This window comes from Catharus ustulatus, chromosome 30, assembly GCF_009819885.2.
Source record: "Catharus ustulatus isolate bCatUst1 chromosome 30, bCatUst1.pri.v2, whole genome shotgun sequence".
NCBI classification, from domain to species: Eukaryota; Metazoa; Chordata; class Aves; order Passeriformes; family Turdidae; genus Catharus; species Catharus ustulatus.
This window is the reverse complement of record NC_046250.1, coordinates 1,571,220-1,591,274: the sequence shown is the minus strand read 5'-3', so window position 1 is coordinate 1,591,274 and position 20,055 is coordinate 1,571,220. Positions and strand designations below refer to the sequence as shown.

The 20,055-nt window shown below is 63.8% G+C and overlaps 2 protein-coding genes across 2 annotated transcripts; both read right to left on the bottom strand.

Moving 5' to 3' along the window:
- Nucleotides 1-68: 68 nt before the first annotated feature.
- PEA15 (proliferation and apoptosis adaptor protein 15) lies at nucleotides 69-10,556 on the bottom strand. The gene is made up of 4 exons (XM_033082739.2): nucleotides 10,499-10,556; nucleotides 4,187-4,360; nucleotides 2,492-2,647; nucleotides 69-1,033 (listed from the first exon to the last, which is right to left on the bottom strand). The coding sequence occupies exons 2-4, from the start codon at nucleotides 4,356-4,358 to the stop codon at nucleotides 444-446; spliced, it is 918 nt and encodes a 305-aa protein (XP_032938630.1). The 5' UTR covers nucleotides 4,359-4,360; nucleotides 10,499-10,556; the 3' UTR covers nucleotides 69-443.
- LOC117008612 (calsequestrin-1-like) lies at nucleotides 10,274-18,491 on the bottom strand. Its single transcript, XM_033082587.1, has 12 exons — nucleotides 18,246-18,491; nucleotides 17,077-17,156; nucleotides 16,456-16,553; nucleotides 16,265-16,345; nucleotides 15,301-15,373; nucleotides 13,760-13,805; nucleotides 13,576-13,627; nucleotides 13,399-13,499; nucleotides 13,202-13,278; nucleotides 12,588-12,775; nucleotides 12,326-12,418; nucleotides 10,274-10,572 (listed from the first exon to the last, which is right to left on the bottom strand). The coding sequence occupies exons 1-12, from the start codon at nucleotides 18,489-18,491 to the stop codon at nucleotides 10,274-10,276; spliced, it is 1,434 nt and encodes a 477-aa protein (XP_032938478.1).
- Between the last annotated feature and the right edge of the window lie 1,564 nt (nucleotides 18,492-20,055).

Below are 20,055 nucleotides of genomic sequence, written 5' to 3'. Positions count from 1 at the left end.
GTGATATTTTTTCCCCAATTTTGGTTTTTTCCCTCAATTTTGGAATTTTTTTCCCCAATTTTATTTTATTTTCCCCAATTCTGGGGGTGCCACCTCTCACTGTCCCCCCCCCTTTTTGTCACCTCCTTGTCCCCTCCTGCCACAGCCCCAAAAAAGGCCCCACTCGGGTGGGGGGGGCGCTGAGACCCCCCCCCAAAATCAACCTCGACCTCCCCCAACCCTCTGTGCCCCCCCCCAAAAATAAAATTTGGGGGGGTCCCGGTGCTTGTGACCCCCAAAATTGGGGTGGGGGGTCCCAGTGCCCCCCAAATTTAACCCCTGGAATTATTGGGGGAGGGTCTCAGTGAAACCCCCCCCCCAAAATTTGAGTTGTGGGGGATCCCCAAAATTTAGGGGAGGGGTCCCAGGACTTTTAAACCCCCTCCCAAATTGGGGTGGGGGGCTCAAGTGTCTGAGACCCCAAAATTTAGGGTGGGGAGTCCCTGTGACCCCAAATTTAGGATGGGGGGTCCCAATATTTTTAATCCCCCCCCAAATTTAGGGTGGGGAGGGGTCCCAATACTTTTAAACCCCCCCCCAAATTGGGGTGGGGGTCTCAAGTGTCTGACCCCAAATTTAGGGTGGGGGGTCCCAATATTTTTAATTCCCCCCCAAATTGGGGTGGGGGTCCCAACAGTTGTGACCCCAAAATTTAGGATTTGGGGGGGGGTTGGTCCCATTTTTGATGCCCCCCCCTCAACTCCCCCACGATTTGGGGAGGGGTCCTCCATCCCTCCCCCTCCCCACCCCATCGAGATTTTTTTGGGGGGGGGTCCCATGGGAATTCCCCCCAAATCCCCCTCCCCCATTTTGAGGGGGGGTTCAGACGTTGTTGATTCCCCTCCCCCTCTCCCAGCCCCCTCCCCCCCAGGGCGGAATTTGGGGAGGGGGCTCTGGGGGGGTTTTTGGGGGGGGCTCCTCCTCCTGCTCAGGCCTTTTTCGGGGGGGGGGGCCAGTTTGATGATCTCCTCCTCCGAGGGCTGCCGGATGATGTCTGGGGGGGGGAGGGGACACGGGGGGGTCAGGGGGGGCTGGGGGGGTGTCCCCCCTCCCCCACAGGGGGTCCCCAACCCTGCCCGGGGGTCCCTGTCCCCATTTTGGGGGTCCCTGTCCCCATTTTGGGGGTCCTTGTCCTCATTTTGGGGGTCCCTGTCCCTATTTTGGGGTCCCTGTCCCTATTTTGGGGGTCCCCAACCCTTCCTGGGGGGTCTCCAGCCCTTCCCTGGAGGGTCCCTGTCCCTATTTGGGGTCCCTGTCCCTATTTTGGGGGTTCCTGTCCCCATTTTGGGGGTCCCTGTCGCTATTTTGGGGTCCCTGTCCCTATTTTGGGGTCCCCTCCCTGCCTGAGTGTCCCCAACCTTTCCCGGGGGTCCCCAACCCTTCTTGGTGGGAGGGGTCTCTGTCCCTGCCTTGGGATAATTGGGGAGGGGTCCCTGTGCCTGCTTGGGGACAGTGACAGTCCCTGTCCCGCAGTGTCCCTGTCCCACAGTGTCCCTGTCCCTTTCCCTGGGTGTCCCTTTCTGTCCTGTCCGTCCTTTGAGGTCCTTGTCCCTTCCCTGGGGGTCCCTGTCCCTGCCCTGGGGACAATCAGAGTCCCTGGCTGTCCCTTGGTGTCCCTGTCCCTGCCCTGGGGACAATCAGAGTCCCTGGCTGTCCCCACCCCTAGGTGTCCCGGTCTCTGGCTGTCCCTGGGGGTCCCTTGGGGACAATCAGAGTCGCTCGGGATCCCTGTACCTGCCCTGGGGACAATCAGGGTCCCTGGCTGTCTCTTGGTGTCCCTGTCCTTGGGGGTCCCTGTCCTTGCCCTGGGGACAATCAGGGTCCCTGGCTGTCCCCACCCTGGCTGTCGCTGTCTGTCCCCCATCTCTGTCGTTGTCCCTGCCTGTCCCTGCCTGTCCTGTCCTTGGGGATCCCTGGAGGTCCTTGTCCCTACCTTGGGGACAGTCAGAGTCCCTGGCTGTTCCCGGCTGTCCCCGTCCCTGGCTGTCACTGTCTGTCCCCCATCTCTGTTGCTGTCCCCGTCTGTCCCTGCCTGTCCCTGCCTGTCCCCGTCTCTGTCTGTCCCCACCCTGGCTGTCACAGTGTGTCCCTGTCCCTGGCCGTCCCTGGCTGTTCCTGGCTGTCCCCACCCCGGCTGTCACAGTCTGTCCCTGTCCCTGGCTGTCCCTGTCCCTTGGGGTCCCTGTCTGTCCCCCTGTCTGTCCCCACAACCCCGTCTGTCCCTGGGTGTCCCCACCCTGGTTGTCCCCACCCTGGCTGTCGCCCCACCTGTCCCTGTCTGTCTCTGTCTGTCCCTGGGGGTCCCTGGCTGTCCCCCCGTCTGTCCCCGTCTGTCCCCGTCTGTCCCTGTCTGTCCCCACCCTGGCTGTCCCTGTCTGTCCCCCTGTCTGTCCCCCCACCCTGTCTGTCCCCCGTCTGTCCCCCCGCTGTCGCTGTCCCCTTTTGTCCCCACCTTTGTACTTTTTGGCGCTGGGGATGCGCGTGAGCTTCGTGTCCACCTCGTCCTCCTCGGAGATCTTGAGCACCTGCGTGCGGTACTGGACAACCTTGGTCAGCAGGTCCGGGCGCCGCGAGATCTCGAAGATGTGCTCGATGTAGGACAGGTTGTCTGTGACACGGGGACAGCGCGGGGACAGCGACAGCGGGGACACACACGGGACACACACGGGACACGTGCTGGGCTCGGGCCACCCGCGCTGCGGCCGCGGGGGCCCTGAGGGGGCGGGGATGGGGATGGGGACAGGGAGGGACAGCGGGGGGACAGGGATGGGGACAGGGAGGGACAGGGATGGGGATGGAATGGGGACAGGGGAGGGACAGGATGGGAAAGGGGCAGGGACGGGATGGGGACAGAGGCAGGGATGGGGACAAGGATGGGGACAGGGACTGGGATGGAACGGGGACAGGGAAGTGACAGGATGAGGATGGGGCAGAGATGGGAACAGGGATGGGGACAGGGACAGGATGGGGACAAGGATGGGAACAGGGACAGGGATGGGACAGGGACAGGGGAAGGACAGGATGGGAACGGAGCAGGGAGGGACAGGATGGAAACAGGGAGGGACAGGGATCGGGCGGGAGGGGACACGGACAGGGAGGGACAGGATAGGGACAGGGATGGGGACAGGGATTGGACGGGACAGGATGGGAGTGGGGACAGGGATGGGGACAAGATGGAAACAGGGACAGGGAAGGGGGACAAGGATGAAGATGGGGAAAAGATGGACAGGGGATGGGGACAGGATGGAGAAAAGGGACAGGGATGGGGCTGGGGACAAGGGACAGGGATGGGGTTGGGGACAGGAGAGAGCAGGACAGGGGAGGGACAGGAACTGGACAGGGGATGGTGACAAGGACTGGGGACAGGGATTGGGGGACCAGGACCGGGAGCAGCCCAGGGCTCAAGCAGGGGATCAGGGAGGGACAGGGGGGGGTGACAGACGGGAATCGGGATGGGGACAAGGGACAGGGACAGGGATCAGGGACTGGGATCAGGGGACCAGGACCCACAGCCAGAACGGGACAGGGACGGGGACAGGGATGGGACCAGACCCCAGGGGACAGGTGATGGCAGCAGGAACCAGGACAAGGGACAGGGACCAGGACAGGGATGAGGGGACCAGACTGGGGACCTGACCCAGGGGTCATGGAGCAGGACGGGATCAGGACAGGGACAGGGAAGAGGTGACAGGGAGCAGAAAAAGGGACACGGACTGGGGCGGGGACTGGGAGGAGGGACATGAATTGGGACAGGGGACAGGAACTGGGAAATGGCACAGGAGATGGGGACAGGGGACAGGAACTGGGAAATGGCACAGGAGATGGGGACAGGGATTGGGAGAGGGGACAAGAACTAGGAGAGGAGACAGGGACTGGGAGAGGGGACAGGTGACAGGGACAGGGAACAGGTGATGGGGACAGGGCGCAGGTGACAGGAACAGGGACTGGGAGAGGGGACAGGGACTGGGACAGGGACAGGTGATGGGGACAGGAATGGGACAGGGAACAGGGACCGGGACAGGGCTCTAGGGGACAGGGACGGGGACCAGCCCAGAGCTGGAGCAGCCCCGGGGCACGGGGAGGGGACAGTGCCGGTGGCACGGGGAGGGGACAGTGCCGGCGGCACGGGGTGTCCCCGTGTCCCCACCTCGGTCCAGCTTGCTGTGGCGCTCCAGGAAGGCGAACCAGTGGTGGCCGGTGGCGATGGCGTCCCCCTCCCCGCTGGGGATGTCCTCGCGACACGCGGACTTGAGCTGCTCCAGGTCCTCGGCCGTGATGTTCTGGGCCAGCTCCTCCAGCAGGCTGCGGTACTCGGCCATGGCTTGGGGACAGGACAGGGACATCAGGGACATGGCTGGGGACAGGGGACATCAGGGACATGGGACATGGTGTACAGGTGACACTTGGGGACATGAGGGACACAGGACTTGGCCGTGGCTGGGGATCTGGGGGACGAGGGACTTGGATGACGTGGGGGACACGGGACTGGGAAATGAGGGACAGGGGTGACATGAGGGACATGACCACAGCTGGAGACAGGGGACACGGGAGACATCAGGGACACAGGTGACATGAGGGACAGGGGACATGGCTAGGGTTGGGGACAAGGGATACGCAGGACATGAGGGACAGGGGACATGGCTGTGGCTGTGGGGACAGGGTGTGAGGGACGGGGACACGGCCACGGGTGACATGAGTGACATGGGACAGAGCCGTGTGTGACACGAGCGCTCCTGCTCTCAGCCACGCGTGTCACGAGTGACAGGGGACTCAGCCACGTGTGTCACCGGTGTCCCCAACCTCAATCCCTGCTGGCATGAGTGTCCCCAGCCTCAGTCCTCAGTGTCACAAGTGTCCCCAAGCTCAGCCACTCAAGTCACGACTGTCCCCAGCCTGAGCCACCAGTGCCACCAGTGCCACCAGCGCCACCAGTGTCCTCAACCACTCAAGTCACGACTGTCCCCAGGCTCAGTCCCAGTGTTCATCATGTCCCCAGTCCCAGTGTCATGACTGTCCCTAGGCTCAGTCCCCGTTGTCACAACTGTCCCCAGGCTCAGACCCTGCTGTCCTCCCAGCCCCAGTCCTGCTGTCCCCGTGTCCCCAGTCCCGCTGTCCCCGCTGTCCCCAGGCTCAGTCCCGGTGTCACAACTGTCCCAGGGCTCAGACCTGCTGTCCCCAGCCCCAGTCCTGCTGTCCCCGTGTCCCCAGCCCCAGTCCCGCTGTCCCCAGGCTCAGTCCCGCTGTCCCCAGGCTCAGTCCCGCTGTCCCCGCTGTCCCCAGGCTCAGTCCCGGTGTCCCCAGGCTCAGTCCCGCTGTCCCCGCTGTCCCCGCTGTCCCCAGCCCCAGTCCCGCTGTCCCCGTGTCCCCAGGCTCAGTCCGCTGTCCCCAGCCCCAGTCCCGGTGTCCCCAGCCCCGGTCCCGGTGCCAGCCCAGCCCCCCCGGCCGTGACTCATGTGACGCTCACGGGATGTGACAGGGACCGAGCAGGGACCGACAGCGGCTGCTCCGCGTCCCCCCCGCGCCATCCCCTCCCCCCCAGCGCGGGGGGGCTCGCACAGACCCCCCCGACCCCCCCCATCCTCCTGGCGGAGCTGGGGACAGCCCTGGCACTGTCACCCCAAATTCACACTTGTCACCCCCAAATTCACACTGTCACCCCAAATTCACATTGTCACCCCCAAATTCACACTGACACCCCCGGGCACTGTCACCCCCAAATTCACACTCACCCCAAATTCACACTGACACCCCAAATTCACACTCACCTCAATGCACACTGTCACCCCCAAATTCACACTGTCATCCCCGGGCACTGTCACCCCAAATTCACACTGTCACCCCAAATTCACACTCACCCCAAATTCACACTGTCACCCCCAAATCCACACTCACCCCAAATTCACACTGTCACCCCCAAATTCACACTGTCACCCAAATTCACACTGTCACCCCCAAATTCACACTCACCCCAAATTCACACTGACACCCCTAAATTCACACTGTCACCCCCAAATTCACACTCACCCCAAATTCACACTGACCCCTCCCAAAATTCACATTGACCCCTCGGACACTGTCACCCCAAATTCACTGACCCCTGGACATGTTCACTCCAAATCCCCAAATTCACACTGACCCCCCCCCAAATACACACTGTCACCCCCCGGACACTGTCACCCCAAATTCACATTGACCCCCCCGGACACACTCTCCCCAAATTCTCACTGACCCCCCAAAATTCTCACTAACCCCCTCAAATTCACTGACACCCCCCAAATTCACTGACTCCACTTTCCACACTCACCCCAAATCCACACTGACCCCCCAAATTCACAGACCCCCTCCGGGCACTGACCCCCCCTTTTCACACCCCAAATTCTCATTGACCTCCCCCTTTTCACCCTCACCCCAAATTCTCAATGACCCCCAAATCACAGTGACCCCCCCTTTGCATTGACCCCTCCAAATTCTCACTGACCACCCCCCAAAATTCTCATTGACCCCTCCAAATTCACTGACACCCCCAAATTTCACTGACTCCACTTTCCACACTCACCCAAATTCACACTGACCCCTCAAATTCACACTGACCCCCCCCAAATTCACAGACCCCCCTCCGGGCACTGACCCCCCCTTTTCACACCCCAAATTCTCATTGACCCCTCATCCAAATTCTCACTGACCCTCCCAAAATTCTCACTGGCCCCTCAAATTCTTGATCCCCCTCCCTTTTCATGCTCACCCCAAATTCTCACTGTCCCCCCCAAATTCCCACTGACCCAAATTCCCACTGACCCCCAAAATTCTCACTGACCCCCCAAATTCCCTGATCCCCCCCTTTATACACTCACCCCAAATTCTCATTGACACCCCAAAATTCTCACTGACCCCCCCCTAAATTCACTGACCCCCTCATTTCCCCACTCCCCCCTTTCCCCACTCCCCCCCTCACCCCCTCCCCCCTCTCGGGGGGGGGTCTCACCCCGTGTTGTTTTTGGGGGGGGGTCACTGTCCCTGTCCCTGTCCCCCCTTTCCCGCCGCTCCCGTTGCCATGGCGACGCCGCCGCCCACGCAGGGATGCGGTTCCCCACGGCAAACGCCTCACCCGCCTGCCCCTTCCCCCCCCCCCCCCCAAAATCCCCCCCGCACATTTGGGGGGAGGAGGGGGGCTCAGGGACCCCCCAAAAAAACCCCCCGGACACTCGGGGGGGGGTCACACGTGTTGGGGGAGGGGCGCACACACGAGAGTGACAAATCCCGTAAACAACGCCCCCCCCCCCCCCCCCCCCCACTCCAGACCCCCCCACTCGTGACCGCACTCGATAAACAACGCCCCCCCCAATCAACACGTGAGACCCCTCCCCCATCCCCCACCCCCCCCCCCCGGGGAACAGACGCTCCCCCCACGCACAGACGCGTCCCCCCCACGCTCCTCTCCAATCACAGGCCCCTCCCCCCCCCAAACATCCCCCCACGCCCCCCCCCACGCACAATCTCTGCCCTCCCCCCCCCATCCCAGCCCCTCCCCCCCCACATCCCAGCCCCTCCCACCCCCGTGTCCGAGCGCGCGGCCCTTTAAGGCCGCCGATGACTCAGCCCCGGCCGGACACGGAGCCTTCCGGGGGGGGGGGGCGGGGACCGGGACCCCCCCCCTGCCCCTCCGGCCCCTCCCAACCCCCCCTCCCCTCCCTCATTCCCGCCAGGAACGGGATGGGGATGGGAACGGGGGGGTGCAAAAATCCCCACGACCCCCCCCCCCACCGTGGGACCCCCCGCCCCATTCACGTTTCTCATGCAAATCGCCTCATGAATATTCACGAGGGGCGTGGCCCCGCGGGGCCCCGTTCAGTGGGGCGGGCGGGGGCTCGGGAGGTTTTGGGGGGGTTAATCCCGGCCTGGGGGGGCAGGACACGCGTGGGGACGGTCCCCTCCTGCTTTTGTGTCCCCCGGGGGGGTCTGGGGGGCGCTGATGGCATCGCTGTCCCCCCCCCGCCGTGCCCACCCCCCTCCGCGTGTTTTTGGGGTGGGTGGGGAGAGCGGGACGTGGGGGGAGGGTCCCCCACGGGCCCCCCCACGCAGCGTGGGGACAAGGGGCCCTTTGTGGATCGGGAGCGGCGCGGCCGCCTCCGGCCCCCCCCCGGGCCCCCCCGGAATGCGAATCACGGCTCCGGCCCCACGGACACGGCCCCGACCCCACTGTCCGGCCCCACGGACACGGTTCTGACCCCACTGTCCTGCCCAGACCCCACTGTCCGGCCCCATCCCCACTGTCTGGCCCCAAATCCACTGCCCAGACCCCACTGTCCGGCCCCACGGACACGGTTCTGACCCCACTGTCCGGCCCAGACCCCACTGTCCATCCCCATGGACATGGCTCTGACCCCACTGTCCTGCTATGGACATGGCTCCAGCCCCACGGACATGGTCCAAACCCCACTGTCCAGCCCAGACCCCACTGTCCGACCCCACAGACACAGCCCCGGCCCCATCCCCACTGCCCTGACCCCACTGTCCAGCCCCATCCCCACTGTCCATCCCCAAATCCACTGCCCAGACCCCACTGTCCGGCCCCACGGACATGGCTCTGACCCCACCGTCCGGCCCAGACCCCAATGTCCGGCCCCACAGACACAGCCCCGGCCCCATCCCCACTGTCCAAACCCCACTGTCCAGCCCAGACCCCACTGTCCGACCCCACAGACACAGCCCCGGCCCCATCCCCACTGTCCATCCCCATCCCCACTGCCCTGACCCCACTGTCCAGCCCCATCCCCACTGTCCGGCCCCAAATCCACTGCCCAGATGCCACTGTCCTGCCCCACAGACACGGTTCTGACCCCACTGTCCGGCCCTGACCCCACTGTCCATCCCCAAATCCACTGCCCAGACCCCAATGTCCAGCCCCACAGACACAGCCCTGGCCCCATCCCCACTGTCCAGACCCCACTGTCCAGCTCAGACCCCACTGTCCAGCCCTAAACTCTCTGCTCTGACCCCACTGTCCAGCCCCACTGTGCAGCCCCATCCCCACTGTCCAGCCCCACGGGCACGGCCCTGACCCCACTGTCCATCCCTACTGTCCAGCCCCATCCTCCTGTCCGGCCCCAAATCCACTGCCCAGACCCCACTGTCCGGCCCCACGGACACTGCCCAGAACCCACTGTCCTGCCCAGACCCCCCTGTCCAGCCCCATCCCCACTGTCCGGCCCCACTGTCCATCCCCACTGCCCAGACCCCACTGTCCGGCTCCATCCCCACTGTCCGGTCCCCTCGTGTCCCCCCCGCTGCCCCGCCCTGCCCACGGCCACCGCCACCCTCCTGTCCCCTCTGTCCCCTCTGTGTCGCGGGGGTCCCGCCCTGCCCCGGCGGCCGCAGCATCCCCGCGGCCGCACCTCGCACATCTGGGGCACATCTGGGGCACAGCTGGGGCACAGCTGGGCGCGATCCTTCCCCCCCCACACCCAATCGTGACTCAGTTTCCCCACGCGTGGCCGCTCCGTGGGGCGGGGGGCGATGATTCCCGGGACCCCTCCCCATCCCAATTCCCGGTCCCTTTCCCGGGCCCCCGCCCGTCCCGGCGCGGAGACGCGGAAGCGGCGGCGCCTCCCGCGGCCCAGTTCGGGACCAGTTTGGCCCCAGTTTGGCCCCCGCTGGCAGCGCGTGACCGCCTCACGCGCCCCCTCCCCACCCGCGTGCCCCGGGGGCGCGGCCACGAGCGTGGGGACCCCTCCCCAAATTCCCTTTGATGTCCCCACAGCCGGGGGGGGGGGGCACCCCGTCCCGTCTCGGGGGATGCGGCGGCATCGTCGGTACTGGCGGTACTGGGAGCACTGGGTGGCACCGAGGGGACCGGGTGGCACCGAGGGGACCGGGATGGGGACACGGCGGGGATGGGGGTCCCACTGTCACCGCAGGGGGGGAAAAAGGGACCCCGTGTCCCGCGTGGGGACCGGGACAGGGGGGGACGGGACCGGGACCGGGACCGGGACCGGGACCGGAGATGGGGATGGGGATGGCGGGTCCCGCGTCCCGCGTGGGGACCGGGAGCCACCGCGTGTCCCCCCCTCAGCGTGTCACGGGTTCGAGCCCCCCCGGCGGCGAAAGGGGAAGTGAAAGGGGGGGGATGGGGGGCACCGGGAGAGCTCGGGGGGCACCGGGAGACCTTGACCGGGACCACCGGCACCGTTAACCCCTTCCTGCCCGCCCGGGAGGGGCATCACCGGAGCGGGGGGGGTCACACAGAGAGGGGGGGTGACATCACCGCGGTCCGGGGCCGCTGGAGAGCTCCGGGAGGGGCTCCGGGAGCGGCTCCGGGAGCGGCCCCGGGAGCGGATGGAGGCGGCGGCCGCGGGTCCATCCGGTGCCGGTGCGGCGCCGGGGCCGCTCCCGGGGCCGGGGGTCTCTCGGTGGGTCCGGGGGTCTCTCGGTGGGGCCGGGCCCCCTCCCCGCCCGCACTTACCGGCCGCGGGCGCTGCCGGTGCCGCTCCCGGTGCCGGTGCCGGTGCCGCCGCTCGGGCTCTCGGTGCCGCCGCTCTGAGCGGGGGTGGGCGGGGCTTAACGGGGCGGGGTCGTTGGGGGCGGGGCTTGGAGGGGCGGGGTCAGCGGGGAGGAGCCGCCGCGCCTCCCCCCCTCCCCCGGGTTCCGCGGGGCCGAGATTTGGGGTCCCCGCGGTGTCACCGCCCGGCCTGGGAGGGAACGGGGGGGGGACATGGTCACACACGGCCCCGGGAGGGGATCTGGTGATGGGATCTGGCACGGGGATCCAGCACGAGGATCCCAAACTGGGATCTGACACTGGGATCTGGTCATGGGGTCTGATACGGGATCCAGCACAGGGATCCCAAACTGGGATCTGGTTTTGGGTTCCCACACTGGGATTCCAAACTGGGATCTGGCACAGGATCCCAAACTGGGATCTGGCACTGAGATCTGGTCATGGGGTCTGCTATTGGGTTCCAGCACGGGATCCCAAACTGGGATCTGGTGATGGGATCTGGCACTGGGATCCAGCACAGGGATCCCAAACTGGGATCAGGTTCTGGGATCTGGTGATGCAATCCCTCACTGCAGTCTCACACTGGGGTCCTGCACTGGGATTCCAAACTGGGATCTGGTATTGGGATCTGGCACTGGGATCCCAGTTTGGGATCACACTGGGGTCTCACTCTGGGGTCCCCCGTTGGGATCTGGCACTGGATCTGGTATTGGGGTCCCACATGGGGGTCCCACACTGGGATCTGACACAGGGAACCCAAACTGGTGTCTGGCACTGGGATCTCACACTGGAATTTGGCTCAGGGATCTCATGTGGGGATCCCTGTCCCAGGGATCTGTCCCAGGGATCTTGTACAGGGTGGATCTCCTCTGGGGATCTCACCCAGGGGATATCACCCAGGGATCTTTCATGGGAGGTGTGGCATGGGATGTGGCACTGGGATCTTGTCTGGGAGATCTGGCACTGGGATCTGGTGAGGGATGTGGCACTGGGATCTCACACAGGGATCTGGCACGAGGATCTGGTGTGGAGATCTGGCACTGGGATCTCACACAGGGATCTCACACAGGGATCTGGTGTGGGGATGTGGCCAGGGTCTCCGGCCTGGGGAATCTCATACAGGGGTCCCACTTGGGGGGATCTCACATGGGAATCATGCACGGGGGAACATCACAGGGGATCTTGTCTGGGAGATCTGGCACTGGGATCTGGCACTGTGAATCTCACACACAGATCTTGCATGGAGATCTCCCATGGAGATCTGGCACTCAGAATTTTGCACTGGGATCTGGCACAGGGATCTGGCACTGGGAATGTCACTCAGGGATGTCACATGGAGATCTCCCATGGGAATCTGGCACTGGGATCTGACACAGGGTTCCCAAACTGGGATCTGGCACTGGGGTACAGGGATCTCACCCAGGAATCTCGTCTGGGGATCCCATACCGGGATCTCAGGGATCTCCCACAGGGATCTCCCCCATTCCCGGGATCCCCGTTCCCCTGGGGACACTCCCTGGTCTCTTGGGGATTTATGGCCTGGTCATCATCATCATGATCATCATCATCATTATCATTGTCGTCATCTTCATCATCATCATCATCGTTATCATTGTCATCATCATCATCGTCACTGTCATTATCATCATCATCTTCATCGTCATCGTCATCATTTTCATCATCGTCATTGTCATCATCACTGACATCATTGTCATCATCATCATTGTCACCATCATCATCTTCATTGTCGTCATCATCATCATCATCATCATCATTGTCTATTATTGTCACCGTCATCATCATCATTGCCATTGTCTTCGTCATTGTCATTGTCATTATCATTGTTGTCTATTATCATCATTGTCATCGTCATCATGTCCTTGTCTTTGTTGTCATCATCATCATCATTGTTGTCATTATCAGTCGTTCTCATTGTTATCATCATCATCATCATCATCATCATTGTCATCATCATCATCATCTTCATCATCTTCATCGTCTTCATTGTCATCGTCATCTTCATCCTCATCATTGTCTTCATCTCCCTGTTCACCGTCATCATCACCATCATCGTCGCTGTCCCCAGTGTCCCCCTCCAGAACGGCCTCGAGCCACTCCAGGACCTCCTCAGGCCCCGGCAGATCGTCCTCGTCCTCCATGGGCAGCCACACGCTGCGGGCCTGGGGACACGGGGACACGGGGGTGACACTGGGGTTACCTTGAGGTGACACAGGGGTGACACTGGGTGACACTCACGTGGTCAGTGCCATTGACCACAGGGCTGACACTGGGCTGACACTGGGCTGACACTGGGTGACACTAAGGTGACACAGGGTGACACAGGGTGACACTCACGTGGTCAGTGCCATTGACCACAGGGTGACACTAAGGTGACACAGGGTGACACTGGGCTGACACTGGGCTGACACAGGGTGACACTAAGGTGACACAGGGTGACACAGGGTGACACTCATGTGGTCAGTGCCATTGACCACAGGGTGACACTAGGATGACACTAAGGTGACACAGGGTGACACAGGGTGACACTAGACTAACACTGGGCTGACACAAGGTGACATTGAGGTGACACTGGGGTGACACAGGGTGACACTGGGATGACACTAAGGTGGCACAGGGTGACACAGAGTGACACATGGTGACACTCACGTGGTCAGTGCCATTGACCACGCCGAGCTGGGCCGGGACAGGTCGATGTCGAAGGTGTCCTCCCAGGAGGGGACGAGCTGGGGGAGGGGACAGAGGGGACAGGGGGGTCAGAGGGGACAGAGGGGACAGAGGGGACAGAGGGGACAGAGGGGTCAGGCCCTGTCCAGGTGTCCCTTTGTCCCCCCTCATTCCGGTACCGTCGGGAAATCATTGGGGTCGATCCAGAGCACGCTGAAGTCGGGGTTGTCCCTCTGCTCCTGGGCCACCTCCCTCAGGATCTCCAGGAACTCGAACCCGTCTGGGGAGGGGTCAGGGGGGATTCAGGGGGGTTGGGACCCCCTCGGGACCCCTCAATTCCCTTCCCCCCCCCTCACCGGGATCATCCCCCTCGGCGAAGGCCACGCCGTGGATCCCGTCCTGCCGCTCCTGGGGGGGACACGGGGGGGTCACGGGGACACGGGGGGGTCACAGTGACACTGGGGTGTCCCCTGAGTGTCCCCAGGTGTCCCTCGAGTGTCCCCGAGGTTTGGGGGTCACCGGGACCCCCCCTGCACTCACCCAGCTCTCGGACTCGCTCTGAGCTTTGAGTTTCCGCAGAGTGGCCCTGGGGGGGTTTGGGGGGGTGGGTGAGGAGCACCCCCAAATTTCCCCCCACAGGAGCCCCCCACTCCTGGGGGCTGCTGGGGAGGGCGCTCAGATTTGAGGGGCTCAGATTGGGGGGTCAGAACAGCCGGGAATGGGGAGGGAGTGACAGGGAGGAGCCCCCCGGGTCCCCCCCCTCCCCTCCCGAGGGTCCCCGATGTCCCTGGATTGAGGCCGCGGCGGGGGGGGATGATCCGGGGGGGATTAAAGCTGCGGGAATCTCCCGGCAGCACCCGGGCCTTTAACCCTGCCCGGCTCGGGGGGGCGCGGCCGAGCCCCCGACCCCTCCCCCGGGACCCCCGGAGCCCCCCGGGCCGGCGCAGCCCCCCCAGAGCGGGGGCTCACAAAGGGGGGGCACCCCCGGGGCCAGTGTGGGAACGGGGGAGAGAGGAGAGGGGGAATCTGCTGTTCCCATGGCAACCATCACCCATGGCAACCAGATCCCCATGGCAACCGGATCACCATAGCAACCATCACCCATGGCAACCAGATCCCCATGGCAACCGGATCCCCATAGCAACCATCACCCATGGCAACCATCACCCTATAGCAACCTATACCTATGGCAGCCATCTCCATGGCAACCACACCCCCATAGCACCACATCCCTATGGCAACCACATCCCATAGCAACCACAACCCCATAGCAACCACTGCCCATAGCAACCACATCCATAACAACCACCTCTCATAGCAACCACATCCCTATGGTAACCACATCCCATAGCAACCACATCGCCCTAGCAACCACATTCCGTAGCAACCACATCACCATAGCAACCGGATCCCCATAGCAACCACATCCCCATGGTAACCGGATCCCCATAGCAACCACATCCCATAAAAACACGTCTCCATAGCAACCACATCCCCATAGCAACCGCATCCCCATAGCAACCACATCCCTAGAAACCACATCCCCATAGCAACCGCATCCCATGGCAACCACATCCCATAGAAACCACATCTCCATCGCAACCTGTCACCATAGCAACCACATCCCATAGCAACCACATCCCATAGCAACTACATCCCATAGCAACAACCGCCCACAGCAACCACATCGCATAGTAACCGCATCCCATAGCAACCATATCCCCATGGCAACCACATCCTGTAAGCAACCTGTCTCCATGACAACCACCTCCCACAGCACCCCCTCCTCTCAGCATCCCGTCCCCATGGCAACCCCCCTCTCCCCCCTCCCCCCCAGCCCCCCATTTGGGGAGGGGTCTCCCGTCCCCACCTCTTGCTCCTCTCCAGAACTCCTCAATCCCGGGGGGGTCCCCGGGGCCCCCCCAGAACCTCCGGGGCTGCTCCAGGAAGGGCTCGTAGAGATCGACCTGGTTCAGGCCCAGCCCAGCTCCTGCGCTGCCTGAAGGGAATTTGGGGTTTTTCTGGGGCGTTTTGGGGTTTTTGGGGGTCCCATGGGGTCACCCAGCCCCCCCCATGCTCACCTGGGGGTCGAAGGTGGCAAAGAGAGGAGGGAGGGGTGGAAGCGCTGGGCGGCGGCGGAGAAGGCCTGGAAAGCTGGGGGGGAACGGGGGAAACTGGGATTGGGAATTGGGATTGGGAACTGGGAACTGGGATTGGGAACTGGGAACTGGGATTGGGGTTTGGGAACTGGGATTGGGAACTGGGATTGGGGACTGGGATTGGGAATTGGGATTGGGAATGGGGATTGGGAACTGGGAATGGGATTGGGGATGGGGATTGGGAACTGGGATTGGGAATTGGGATTGGGAACTGGATTGGGAGATGGGAACTGGGAATTGGGATTGGGATTGGAATTGGGATTGGGAATTGGGATTGGGATGGGGATAGGGAATTGGGGATTGGGAGATGGGATTGGGAACTGTGAACTGGGAATTGGGAACTGGGAACTGGGATTGGAGAACTGGGAACGGAGAACTGGGAACGGAGAACGGGGAACTGGGATTGGGGATTTGGATTGGGAAATGGGGATTGGGAGATGGGATTGGGAAATGGGGAGTGGAGATGGGATTGGGAACTGGGAACTGGGATTGGGAACTGGGGTTGGGGATGAGGATTGGGAGGTGAGAATTGGGAATTGGGGATTGGGAACTGGGATTGTGGACTGGGAACTGGGATTGGGATTTGGAATGGGGGATTGGGAACTGGGACTGGGACTGGGACTGGGACCAGTGCCCCCAAATCCTGGTCCCCAGCGTGTCCAGGGTTATTGGGATCGGTCCTGGTGACATCAGGGACACAGGGATGGACACAGGGACAGAGAGACGGACAGAGGGACACAGGGATGGACACAGGGATGGACACAGGGATGGACACAGGGACACAGGGATGGCTGGAACGACTCATTTGGGCCTGCCCCTGAGGGACACATGGGGGACACAGGTGACACAGGTGACACACACAGGTGTCCCCAGGTGTCCCACTCACGCTCTGAGTCCCGTCCCTCGAAGTACCCGATGGCTTTGGGCTCCTCCTCGATGTCCCCAAAGTCCCGGAGCTGCTGCCCGGCTGCCACCACCTGCACGGGGGGCCCCAGAGCCTGGGGGTGTCCCCGGGGTCAGGGTCTCTGGGGGTCGCCGGGAGGGTCTCCCCGAGGCTCAGGGGGGGCGGGGTCTCACCTGGCTCAGGAACTGCAGCAGCGCCGCCGCCCCCGCTCCCCCGGTACTCGGTGACGGCCGAGCCCCGCAGCAGAGCCAGGCGGGAGGGGCCGGCCAGCCTGGGACACCGGGGGACAGGGGAGACACCGGGGTCAGGGGGGCATGGCGGGGACAGGGGGCATGGGAGGGAACAGGGGGCCCAGGGGAGCACCGGGTTCAGGGAGGTCGGGGGGGTCTGGGCGGGTCAGGGGGGGTCAGGGGGGTCAGGAGGGCACCGGGGGACACCGGGGCCGGGGGGGACACCGGGATCAGGGGGACAGGAGGGGTCCGGGGGGCGTCAACGGGGTCAGAGGGGTCAGGGGCGTCAGAGGGATCAGGGGGGCACCAGGGTCAGGGGGTCGGGGGGGTCTGGGGAGGTCAGGGGGTCATGGGGAACACCTGGGGTTCCCATGGGGGTCCTGGGAGAGATTTGAGGGTCTCTGGGCCCGGTTTAGGGGTCCCTGTGTCTGGTTTGGGTTCCCATGGGGTCCCTCAGACAGAGCTGGGGGTCCCTGTGCCCGCCGGGGTCTCCGGGGGTCTCTGGGGGTCTCAGGGTGTCCCTGTGCCCACCCGGGGGTCCCTGTGTCCCCCCCCGGTACCCACTCCCGGGCCAGCTCCGGGTCCTTCTCGGTGTCCACGAGGGCGAGTCCGACCCCGCTGGGCTCCAGCGCCTGTGCCACCAGCTGGGGAGGGACACGGGGACAGGGGTACATGGGGACAGGGGGACACGGGGACACGGGGACAGGGGACATGGGGACAGGGGGACACGGGGACATGGGGGCATGGGGACATGGGGACATGGGGACAGGGGGACACGGGGACATGGGGACAGGGGGACGGGGGACACGGGGACAGTGGGTTATGGAGACACGGGGACACGGGGACAGGGGGACAGGGGGACGGGGGACACGGGGACAGTGGGTTATGGAGACACGGGGACACGGGGACATGGGGACAGAGGGGACCTGCCACCACCCTGGGAGTCCCCATGTCCCCCATTGCCCCCCGGTATCCCCCAGTGTCCCTCAGTGTTCCCCAGTGTCCCCCAGGCTCCCAGTGCCCCATCGTGCCTCCCAGTGTCCCCAAGTGTCTCTTTTTGTCCCCCCAGGGTCACCCACTGCCGTTCAGTGTCCCCCAGTGCCCTTCCAGTTCCTTCCCAGTTCCCTCCCAGTGCCCCAGTGTTCCCAGTGCTTCCAGTGCCCACCTCCAGCTGCTCCCGGTGTCCCCCGGGCCGGAGCAGCGCCAGCACCGGGAGCCCCGCTGGGTCCCCTCGTGTCCCCCCAGTGCCACCCCCGGTGTTCCCAGTGCCCTCCCAGTGCCCTCCCAGTGCTCCCAGTCCCTCCCAGTGCTCCTAGTGCCCTCCCAGTGCTCCCAGTCCCTCCCAGTCCCTCCCAGTCTCTCCCAGTGCTCCCAGTGCCCATCTCCAGCGCCGCCAGCTCTTCCCGGTGTTCCCGGTTCGCAGATCAGCGCCAGCACCGGGAAACACCTCGGGTCCCTTCGTGTCCCTTCAGTGCCACCCTCGGTGCCCTCCCAGTGCTCCCAGTGCCCTCCCAGTTCCCTACCAGTCCCTACCAGTCCCTCCCAGTCTCTCCCAGTGCTCCCAGTGCTCATCTCCAGCGCCGCCAGCTCTTCCCGGTGTTCGCGGATCAGCGCCAGCACCGGGAGCCCCGCTGGGTCCCCTCGTGTCCCCTCAGTGCCACCCTCGGTGCCCTCCCAGTCCCTCCAGTCCCTCCCAGTCCCTCCCAGTCCCTCCCAGTGCTCCCAGTGCCCACCTCGAGCGCCGCCAGCTCCTCGGGCCGGTGCCCGCGGTCCCGGGGCCGCAGCAGCGCCAGCACCGGGAAGCGCCGGCGCAGCTCGGGGAGGGTCCCGGGGGTCGCGGGCAGGACCCGGCTCCGCCCGTCCGGGACCGGGAGGGGCAGAGACCCCCCGGGACCCCCCGGGACAGCCGGGACAGCCGGGACAGCCGAGAGCAGGGACAGCAGAGCCGGGAGCCACCCCCAGGGACACCGCGGCGACATCAGGGGACAGGGGGATGGACACACGGACACGGGGACAGAGGGACAGGGGGATGGACACAGGAACACAGGGACTCGGGGACAGAGGGACACGGGTACACGGGGATACGGGGATGGACACACGGACGCGGGGACACAGGGACTCGGGGACACGGGACTCGGGAATGGGTGACACGGACACAGGGACAGAGGGACACGGGGACAGAGGGACAGGGGGATGGTCACACGGACACGAGGACACGGGGATGGACACACGGACACAGGGACTCGGGGACAGAGGGACACGGGGACACGGGGACACGAGGATGGACACACGGATGGGGATGGACACCGGGAGGCACTGGGAGCACTGGGAGGGGACTGGGACACACACGGACACGGGGACGGACACACGGACACCGAGTCACGGGGACAGGGAAGGGGACAGACGGACACGGAGGGGGGTGGGCACACGGGGACACAGAAACAGCGGGGACAGGATCAGGGACACACGGACACGGGGACGGACACACGGAGCGAGGGACAGACGGACAGAGCTTGGGGACAGACAGACAGACAGACAGACAGACAGACACACCCCGGTGACACTCGGAGGGCAGCCCTGGGGACAAGGATACGGACAAGGACGGCCAGGACCCCCCCTGGGGACACGGGGACAGCCGCAGCCACTTCCGGCGGGGACAGACGGACACGGTGTCACCTCCCCCCGGTGACACTGCGCCACCCCCGGCTCGGGGGGGTCCTGAGGGGTGCGCGGGGCACTGCCCGACCCCCCTGTCCCCTCTGTCACCCTTATGTCCCCTCTGTCACCCTGTCCTCCTTGTCCCCCCTGTTTCCCCTGTCCCCTCTGTCCCCAAGTGTCCCCAAGTGTCCCCAAGTGTCCCCAAGTGTCCCCTCCCCTTCCAGCTCCTGATGGGAAGAGGATCCGGGGGGGGCTAAAAATAAGGGACCGGCCCTGGGGACACTGGGGACACTGGGGGATACTGGGGGACATTGGGGACACTGGGACACTGGGGGACATTGGGGATCATTGGGTACACTGGGGGACACTGGGGAGAATTTGGGAGACATTTCGGAGGAATCTGTGGGGAATTCGTGAGGAATTTGGGGAAATTTGGGGAAAAATCAGGGGGATTTTGGAGGGAAATTGGGAGAAATTGGAGAAAATTGGGGGGAATTTTGGGAAAAAGCGGGGGATTTTGGGGGGAATTTAGGCAGAATTTGGGGAAATTTGGGAAAAATTTGGGAGACATTTATGAGGAATTTATGGGGAATTTGGGGAAATTTCGGGGAATTTTGGCAGGAATTTGGGGGAAATTTGGGGGAAATTTGGGGAAATTTGGGGGGAATTTGGAAGAATCTGTGGGGAATTTTGGAGGAATTTGAGGGGAAATTGGGGAAATTTTGGGGGATTTTGGTTGGAATTTGGGGAGAATTTGGGGAAAATTTGGGGGGAATTTGGGGGACTTTGGGGGAATTTTCAGGGGATTTTGGAGGGAATTTGGGGGGATTTTGGAGGGAAATTGGGGGGATTTTGGGAGGAATTTGGGGAAATTTTGGGGGATTT

Coding starts and splice junctions, on each gene's coding strand:
- PEA15 (XM_033082739.2), bottom strand. CDS start 4,358: ATGGCCGAGTACCGCAGCCTGCTGGAGGAGCTGGCCCAGAACATCACG. Junction 2,648..4,186: donor CCACAGCAAGCTGGACCGAG/GTGGGGACACGG, acceptor CCCGTGTCACAG/ACAACCTGTCCTACATCGAG. Junction 1,034..2,491: donor CAGCGCCAAAAAGTACAAAG/GTGGGGACAAAA, acceptor TCCCCCCCCCAG/ACATCATCCGGCAGCCCTCG.
- LOC117008612 (XM_033082587.1), bottom strand. CDS start 18,491: ATGTCGCCGCGGTGTCCCTGGGGGTGGCTCCCGGCTCTGCTGTCCCTG. Junction 15,374..16,264: donor CGAGGGACGGGACTCAGAGC/GTGAGTGGGACA, acceptor GTTCCCCCCCAG/CTTTCCAGGCCTTCTCCGCC. Junction 12,419..12,587: donor CGATGATGGTGATGATGACG/GTGAACAGGGAG, acceptor ATGACAACAAAG/ACAAGGACATGATGACGATG.